Raw genomic sequence first — 9608 nt, forward strand, 5'->3', positions numbered from 1 at the left:
ATCAGAAATTTGGCAATGGGTTAGTGTAATGGTAAATTGAATTATGTGTGTATATTTTTAAACTCTCTATTTTGTAATAATTGTAGATTCATGTGTCATTTAATTGATACTAGATTATAATGATACTCTCAGTAGATTATAGTAAAAAGAGATCCCATATAGTCTTCACCCAGTTTCCCCCATTGGTAGTATCATGATAATGTAAGTATTACAGTCAAGACATTCATATAGTCTATCAAACTTATTCAGATTTTACCAGTTTTAGATGCACTCATTTGTGTATATGTACATTTAGTTCTTTGCACTTTAATCACATATTGATTCATAAATCCACCACTGTATTCAAGATACAGAATAGTTCCAGTCACCCCAAGGATCCATCATGTTCCTTCCCCTTTTTATAGAGCCACACTCTACTCTCCTCCTCCCCCCACCCCTAACTCCAGGGGGTCATTAATCTGTTCTCTGTCTCTAATTTTGTCATTTCAAGAAAGTTATATAAATGCACCCTTTGAAATTGCCTTGTTTTGCTCATTATAATTTTATTAAGATCCATCCAAATTGAGCTCATGTCTAATGGTTACTTCTTTCTCATGTTTTTTCCTTCTTTTCATTTTGAGTAACATTCCATGGTATGCGTGTCTACCCCATCATCTGAGTTGTTTCCATTTGGAGTGGCTATTATTAATAAAGCTGCTAGGAACATTTGTCTATGGATTTTTGGGTGAATGTAAGTTTTCATTTCTCTGGGAAAGTAAGTGCATGTTTAATTTTATAAGAAATTGCCTCTATTTTCTAGAATGGCTGTACCATTTTACATTCCTACCAATAATGTGTGATTGGTCCAGTTTCCACATTTTTGCTGTCGTTTGGTGTTACCATGATTTTTTTATTTTAGCTATTCTGATAAATGTATAGTAGTGTCTCATTGTGGTGTTTTTTTTTTTTTTTTACAAATAGTTTATTGTCAAATTGGTTTCCATATAACACCCAGTGCTCATCCCCACAAGTGCCTTCCTCCATGCCCATTTCCCCCCACCCTCCCACATCCATCAGTCTTCAGTTTGTTTCTCAGCATTCAAGAGTCTCTCATGGTTTGCCTCTCTCCCTTTCCCCCAACATTTCCCCCCTTCTTCTCCCCCATGGTCCTCAGTTAAGTTCCTCCTAATCCTCGTAATACGTGCAAACATATGATATTTGTCTTTCTCTGCCTGACTAATTTCGCTAAGCATAACACCCTCAAGGTCTATCCATGTTCTCATTGTGGTTTAATTTGCATTTAGGTAATGGCTAATGACGTTGAACATATTTTTACATGCTTAGTACTTGGCATTTTCAGTGAAATATCTTTTCGTGTCTTTTGCCCATTTTCTAATTGGATGCTTTTTTACTGTTGGATTTTCAGAGTCCTTAATAATATTCTAGATGCAAGTCCTTTGTTAGTATTATGGTTTGTAAATATTTTTTCCCTAGTTGGTAGCTTGTCTTTTCATTTTCTTATTAACACAGGTGTTTTGCAGAACAAAGATTTTTTAGTTTTGACGAGATTCCAGATTGCATATAAGTTTTTAATACAAGAGGATAACTTTTCCTCCATTGTATTAGAAAAAATTTTTTAATGTTTATTTTTGAGCGAGAGAGGGAGAGACAGACCATGAGCGGGGGAGGGGCAGAGAGTGCGGGAGACACAGAATCTGAAGCAGGCTCCAGGCTCTGAGCTGTGTCAGCACAGTGCCCGAAATGGGGTTCAAATCCATGAACTGTGAGATCTGAGTTGAAGTTGGATGCTTATCTGACCGAGCCATCCCAGGTGCTCCTCCTTCCTGTTCTTACTTGAACTTTAGTCCGGGGTGGGGNAAGTAAAAATGGAGCAGTAGTGGTTGTGGTAGGGAACAAGTTTTGTTTTCTGCCCCATAGCCCTTGAGGCCATTGCATAGATGCTTTGTTCTGTGGAACCCAGTTTGTAAAACCACTGAATTAGAGTATTGTTTATAGCAGGAAGTACTGTTTTAACAAATCTATGAGAAGGTCCATTTGTCAATGTATATAGCCAAATGAGAGATCTAAGAAAAATTTGAAGTATTATTTAATGATGTGAAATTTGTAATTTTGGGACTCTTGCAACTCTAGAACACTGCATATTGGCTTCTATGTGCTTTCCTTCACCCATCATAGACCGTGCAAGGAAAGGAGAAGTCTGGCAGTAGTTTGATAATGTGTTACATGTGAGTCTAGGTTTTAGCTGTGAAGGATTTATAGATAAATTAGGGATAGTAATAAATGAAAAGATAAATCACCCAAATAAAATGACATTCCATAGTCTAGGAATACTACTTGAATGTTTATTCTGGCCTTGGGCCTCTGGTGTGGGTTACACAAAGATTTGGGCACTTGACCAGAGATAGTTTGAAAACAAATTTTCAGCTTTTCACTTTCCTTATGTACTTTTTACTAAAATTCCTTTGCCCTGGGATGTTTTAGATCCATTCTTTTCCTCATACACCTTAAATGAACGTTTCAAATGTATCTTGAGCTTATCAGTCAGCATTAGTCATTAAGATATGAGAAGCTTTTGCCTATTGTGCTTTATTTAAGAAGTTAATGTTTATATAAATGTTTCTTTTTATATGACATGTTTACACATTTACAGAAAAGTTCAGAAAATACATAAAGCTAAATTTTTTAGTTACCTGTGTAACTACTGCTCAGTTCAAGAAATTGAACTTTGATTCAAGTCCCCAAGTGTCTCTTCTTGATCATATCCCTCTATAAGTGAACACAATCTGACTTTTATGTTAGTCACGTCCTTGTTTGGCATTACAGTATTACTCTAGAAGTCTGAATTCTTCAACACTGCAGTTTAACCTGCTTTATACGTTTGCATAAATGGAATCCTGTATTCTGTATTCTTTGGTGCACAGTTGTTTTTACTCAGTGTCATATGTTCAGGATCTATCCCTGTTGTGTGTGGCAGTATTTCTTTTCATTGCTGTATATATTCCATTATGTGAATAAACCGCTGCTTATCTATTCTGTTGTCAGACATTGAGTGTGTGTATGTATGTGTGTAGGTTTTTTCAGTTTTGGGGATTGTGAATGATATTACTGCTGAGAACACACTTTCATATGTATCCTGGTGTGGCTTGCATTTCTGTGGTAGTAGAATTGCTGGGTAGGAGGATAGGCATTTCTTCAACTTGGCTAGATAATACCAAATTAATTTCACAATGATTTTACCGATTCATACTCCCACTCTCACTCAGTGTGTGCGTCTGTGTTGTTCCCATCTTTACCCACACTTAGTATTGTTGGACTTAAGTTCTTCTAATTTATGAATCTTTTTTTTTAATTTAAATCCAAGTTGGTTAACAAATGATGTCAAGAATAGAATTTAGTGATTCATCACTTGCATGTAACACCCAGTGCTCATCCCAGCAAGTGTCCTCCTTAATGCCCCTTGCCCATTTAGCCCAGCCCCCCACCTGATACCCCTGCAGCAACCTTCAGTTTGTTCTCCGTATTTAAGAGCCTTTTATGATTTGTCTCCCTCACTGTTTTTATATTATTTTTGTTTCCCTTCCCTTATGTTCATCTGTTTTGTATCTTAAATTCTGCATGAGTGAAATCATACTTGTTTTGCTCTGACTTATGTTGCTTAGGCATAATATACTCTAGTTCTGTCCACGTTGTTGCAAATGGCAAGATTTCATTCTTTTTCATCATCAAGTAATATTTCAGTGTGTGTGTGTGGGGGGGGGAGCTGTATGTATGTACATGTGTGTGTGTGTGTGTATGTACCGTGCCTATCTGTTGATAGACATTTGGGCCCTTTCCATACTTTGGCTCTTGTTGATAGTGCTGCTATAAACATTGGGGTGCATGTATCCCTTTGAATCAGTATATTTGTATCCTTTGGATAAATAACTAGTAGTGCAATTGCTGGGTCATAGGTATTTTTAATTTTTTGAGGAACCTCCATACTGTTTTCCGGAGTGGCTGCACCAGTTTGCATTCGTACCAACAGTGGAAAAGAGATCATCTTTCTCCACATCCTCGCCAATATCTGTTGTTGCCTGAGTTGTTAATGTTAGCCATTCTGAAGGGTGTGAGGTGGTATCTCACAGTGGTTTTGATTTGTATTTCCCTGATGATGAGTGGTGTCCAGCATTTTTCATGTGTCTGTTAGCCATCTGAATGTCTTTGGAAAAGCGTCTGTTCATTTCTTTTGCCCATTTCTTCACTGGATTATTTGTTTTTTGGGTGTTGACTTTGATAAGTTCACAGATTTTGGATACTAACCCTTTATCTGATATGTCATTTGCAGATATCTTCTCCCATTTTGTTGGTTGCATTTTAGTTTTGTTGATTGTTTCCTTCACTGTGTAGAAGCATTTTATCTGGATGAAGTCCCAATAGTTCATTTTTGCTTTTGTTTCCCTTGCCTCTGAAAATATGTCAATTAAGAAGTTGCTGTGGCCAACGTCAAAAAGGTTGTTGCTTGTTTTCTTCTCTAGGATTTTGTTGGCTTCCTGTTTTATGTTTAGGTCTTCCATCTATTTTGAGTTTATTTTTGTGTATGTTGTAAGAAAGTGGACCAGGTTCATTATTCTGCATGTCGCTGTTCAGTTTTCCCAATACCATTTACTAAAGACTGTCTCTTTTCCAGAGATTTGGATAATCTTTTCTGCTTTGTCAAAGATTAGTTGGCCATGTTTGTGGGTCCACCTCTGGGTTCTCTATTCTGTTCCATCGATCTATGTGTCTGTTTTTGTGCCATTACCATACTACCTTGATGATTACAGCTTTGTAATACAGCTTGAAGTCCAGAATTGTGATGCCTCCAGTTTTGGGTTTTTTTCAGGATTATCTTGGCTATTTAGAGTCTTTTCTGCTTCCATACAAATTTTAGGATTGTTTGTTCTAACTCGGTGAAGAATGCTGGTGTTATTTTGATAGAGATTGCATTGAATATGTAGACTGCTTTGGGTAGTATCAACATTTTAACAATATTTGTTCTTCCAGTCCATGAACATGGAATGTTTTTCCATTTTTTGTGTGTCTTCAATTTCTTTCATAAGCTTCCTATAGTTTTCAGTGTATAGATTTTTCACCTCTTGGTTAGGTTTATTCCTAGATATTTTATGTTTTTTTGGTGTAATTGTAAATGGGATCGATTCCTTGATTTCTCTTTCTGCTTCATTATTGGTATTTAGAAATGCAACCAATTTCTGTATATTGATTTTATATCCTGCGACTTTGCTGAATTCATGTGTCAGTTCTAGCAGTTTTTTGGTGGAGTCTTTTGGGTTTTCCACATAGAGTATCATGTTATCTGTGAAGAGTGAACATTTGATTTCCTTCTTGTCGAATTGGATACCTTTTATTTCTTTATGTTTTCTGATTGCTGAGGCTAGGACTTCCAACACTATGTTGAATAACAGTGTTGAGAGTGGTTATCTTTGTCATGTTCCCGACCTTAGGTCCCGGGAAAGCTCTGTTTTTCCCCATTAAGGATAATATTAGTGGTAGGTCTTTCGTATATGGCTTTTATGATCTTGAGGTATGATCCTTCTATCCCTACTTTCTTGAGGGTTTTTATCAACAAGGGATGCTGTATTTTGTCAAGTGCTTTTTCTGCATCTATTGAGAGCATCATGCGGTTTATTTTTTCTTTTATTAATGTGATGTATCACATTGGTTTGCAGATATTGAACCAGCCCTGCATCCCAGGAATAAATCCTTCTTGATTGTGGTGAATAATTCTTTTAATCTCTTGTTGGATCCGGTTTGCTTGTATCTTGTTGAGAATTTTTGCTTCTCTATTCATCAGGGATATTGGTCTGGGGTTCTTCTTTTTAGTGGGGTCTTTGTCTGGTTTTGGAATCAAGGTAATGCTGGTCTCGTAAAATGACTTTGGAAATTTTTTTTCTATTTCTAATTTTTGGAATAGCTTCAAAAGAATAGATGCTAACTCTTTAAATGTTTGGTAGAATTCCCCTGGAAAGGTATCTAGCCCTGGACTCTTGTTTGTTGGGATATTTTTGATTACTGATTCAATTTCTTTACTGGTTATGAGCCTGTTCAAATTTTCTAGGAATATTTTCTAGGAAGAATATTTCAGTTTTGGTAGTTTTATATGTTTCTAGGAATTTGTCAGTTTCTTCCAGATTATGTAATTTATTGGTATATAAATTGCTGTTAATAGTCTCTTATTGTTTGTATTTCTGTGGTGTTGGTTGTGCTCTCTCCTGTTTCATTCATGATTTTTATTTATTTGCTTCATTTCCTTTTTCTTATTGATAAGTCTGGCTAGGGGATTATGAATTTCATTAATTCTTTCAAAGAAGCAACTCTTGGTTTTATTGATCTGTTCTGTTATTTTAATTTCAGTATCATTGAGTTCGTCTCTTATCGTTACTATTTTCTTTTTTTTCTGCTGGTTTTGGGCTTTATTTGTTCTTCTTTTTCCAGTTCTTATAGGTGTAAGTTTAGGTTGTGAATTTGAGATCTTTCATTCTCCTTTAGGAAGGCCTGGGTTGCTATATATTTCCCACTTATGACTACCTTTGCTGCATCCCAAAGGTTTTGGGCTGTCGTGTTTTCATTTTCATTGGCTTCCGTATATTTTTAAATCTCCTCTTTCATTTCTTGGTTAAACCATTCATTCTTCACTAGGTTGTTCTTTAATCTCGAAGTATTCATGGTCTTTCCAAATTTTTTCTTGTGGTTGATTTCGAGTTTCATAGTGGTGTGGTGTGAAAATATGCAAGGTACAATCTCTATCTTTTTGTACTTGTTGAGGGCTGATTTGTGTCCCAGTGTGTGATCTGTTCTGGAGATTGTTCCATATGCACTCGAGAAAAATGTGTATTCTGCTGCTTTAGGATGAAATGTTCTGAATATATCTGTTAAGTCCATCCAGTCCAGTGTGTCACTCAAAGCCATTGTTTCCTTGTTGATTTTCTGCTTAGATAATCTGTCCATTGCTGTAAGTAGGCTATTGAAGTCTCCTACTACTGTGGTATTATTGTCATTGAGTTTCTTTATATTTGTGATTAATTGACTTACATATTTTGTTTTTTTCACATTGGGGGCATAAATGTTTACACTTGTTAGCTCTTCTTGGTAGATAGACCCCTTAATTATGATATAATGCCCTTCATCTGTCATTAGTCTTTATTTTAAAATCTTGTTTGATATAAGCATAGTTACTGCAGCTTTCTTTTGATGACTTTTAGGATGATAGATCCTCTTACTTTCAATATGGAGGTGTCTTAGGTATTAAATGGGTCTCTTGTAAGCAGCGTATAGATGAGTCTTACTTTTTTATGCATTTTGATACCCTGTGTATTTTGATTGGAGCGTTTAGTTGGCATTTTGTTGCCTATAGACTTGGTGGTGGTCTCTGGTCCTTTCTAGTCTTTGTTGCTTTGGGTCTTTTTTGTTTTGTCTATTCTCCACTCAAAGAATTCCCCTTAAAATTTCTTGCAGGCCTGGTTTAGTGGTCATCAACTCTAGTTTTTGTTTGTCTGGGAAACTCCTTATTTCTCTTTCTATTTTGAATAACAACCTTGCTGGATTAAGAATTCTTGGCTTCATATTTTTCCAATTCAGCACATTGAATATATCTTGCCACTCCTTTTGGTCTGCCAAGTGTCTGGATAGGTCTGCTGTGAATCTGATTAGGCTTCCCTTATAAGTTAAGGACTATTTTCCTCCTTGCTGCTTTCATAATTCTTTGTTTGTCTGTGCATTTTGTGAATTTGACTATGATATGCCTTGGTGATAGTCAGTTTTTGTTGAATCTAATGGGAGTTCTCTATGCTTCTTGGATTTTGATGTCCATGTCCTTTCCTAGTTTAGGAAAGTTTTCTGCTATAATTTGCTGACATGAACCTTCTGTCCTTTTTCTCTCTCTTCATCTTCGGAGACTCCCATGATTCAGATGTTATTCCTTTTTAAAAAGTCACTGAGTTCTCTTAAGTCTGGTATCATGCTCATTTGTCTTTGTTTCCCTCTTTTCCTGTTTCATTATTCTCCATAGTTTATCTTCTAGATCACTAATATGCTGCTGTGCTTCATCCATCCTTGCCATCATGGTGTCTATTTGAGATTGCATCTCGGTTATACCTTTTTTAATTCCGTCCTAACTAGATTTTACTTCTTTTATCTTTGCAGAAAGGGATTCTTTTTTTTTTTTTTTCAACCGCAGCTGGTATTCCTATTAATTGTGATTCTGAATTCTAGTTCACACTTCTTGCTTGTAGCTATGTTAAGCCACTGGCTGCCGTTTCTTCCTGTTCTTTCTTTTGGGGTGAATTCCTTCGCTTTGCATTTTGGAAGAATAAAAAAATTAAGAAAATACTATTAAAATAAAAAAGACAAGGAAAAAAATCAAAGGAAGCTATATCCTAGGTGTGTTTTGGTCTGCTTGTTGAAAGAAGCTCGATAGAATAGAGAAAAAAGGGAAAGAAAAGAAACAAATGGTAAAAAAAAGAATTTAAATTAATATATATATAATAAAATAGAGTAAATTGAAATAGAAAATAGAATAACAAATTAAAAAATAAAGTAAAAAGTAATTTAAATAGTAAGTTAAAAAAAGAAAAATAGAATTTTTTCCTTCTGTATCCAAGAAAAAGAAAGGAAAAAAAAAAAGAGTAGCGNAAAGAAAGAATAAATGAACCAGCAAACAGAATGAAACCCGAATGAAGGTACATTCAGTTTACCCTAGAACTGAAACTGAAGCCCTCTATGGTCTGTGCACTAAATAGGTAGAGGGACTTGTGTTGGTCTTCTAGGGGATGTACTTGGAGGGAGCAGTGAGTGGGGCTTGGTGCAATGGCTCTGTTCTCCACTAGGTGGTGCTACTTAGCTTAGTGATGTAGATCAGTGTGGTGCACGTTTTGCAGGAGAAGTAGAAATGGCTTTACCCAGCTACCTAGTTTCTGGCACAGGAACTTAGAGCTCTCACTGATCAGCGATCAAGCACTCCTCCTTTGTCTCTGGCCTCCGTCCATTCCCTGCCTGTACCCTGTCCATGTCCAAGCTGTCTCTCTGCCAGGTGGTACCTCTCTCTAGTTCTATCTCAGATGGGATTGTATTTCAAAACCCCACACTTCAGAGACCCCCATGGCTTGGACCTGCACTGACTCTCTGGGGGAGGGCCTCGTTGAGGAATGGCTGGGTCCTGGCTTGACCCAGCAAATGTTTGTGCAGTTGCGCATCAGCAGAGGTTCAGAAATTACGGCAAATCACAGCACACAGCTGGTGCCAGGTTTCACCGCACTTTGGCATCTGTCCCAGTATCAGCAAATGTGGCTGTTCTCCAGGGTCAGCTGGGACCTTTGCCTGTGGGGAGGCCATATGGCCTCTACCAAATGCATTGCAAACAGAGGAAATGTTTCTCCCCGTGTGGCCCATGGGCCCCTCAGACCCTGCTGCCTGCTTCTGGGGATTTGCCCTATTCTTCTCCAGAACACCACCAGGCACTGAGCTCTAGAACTTTAGACTCTGCACTCCACTGTTTATAGAATCCTGGTGGTATTGAAACCCTCTCCTTTCTTCCCGTCAGTGGTGTTGGGGAAGAGGTTTTTTTTTTTTTTTTT

The 9608-nt window shown here is 37.0% G+C and overlaps 1 protein-coding gene across 10 annotated transcripts in view; it reads left to right on the top strand.

Moving 5' to 3' along the window:
• The window catches only part of SCAF8 (SR-related CTD associated factor 8), a 162150-nt gene that overhangs the window by 40791 nt on the left and 111751 nt on the right, over positions 1 to 9608 (top strand). Inside the window, exon 1 of one of the 10 annotated variants that reach the window (XM_077755101.1) lies at positions 668 to 730. The exons of the other annotated variants lie outside the window; for them this stretch is intronic. Within the exon in view, the coding sequence (XP_077611227.1) occupies positions 713 to 730 (18 nt within the window). The 5' untranslated portion in view covers positions 668 to 712. Of the gene's footprint in view, positions 1 to 667; positions 731 to 9608 lie in introns of those variants that run through there. 10 annotated transcript variants of the gene reach the window in all.

This window comes from Crocuta crocuta, unplaced genomic scaffold, assembly GCF_008692635.1.
Source record: "Crocuta crocuta isolate KB4526 unplaced genomic scaffold, BGI_CrCroc_1.0 scaffold11, whole genome shotgun sequence".
Lineage (NCBI taxonomy): Eukaryota > Metazoa > Chordata > Mammalia > Carnivora > Hyaenidae > Crocuta > Crocuta crocuta.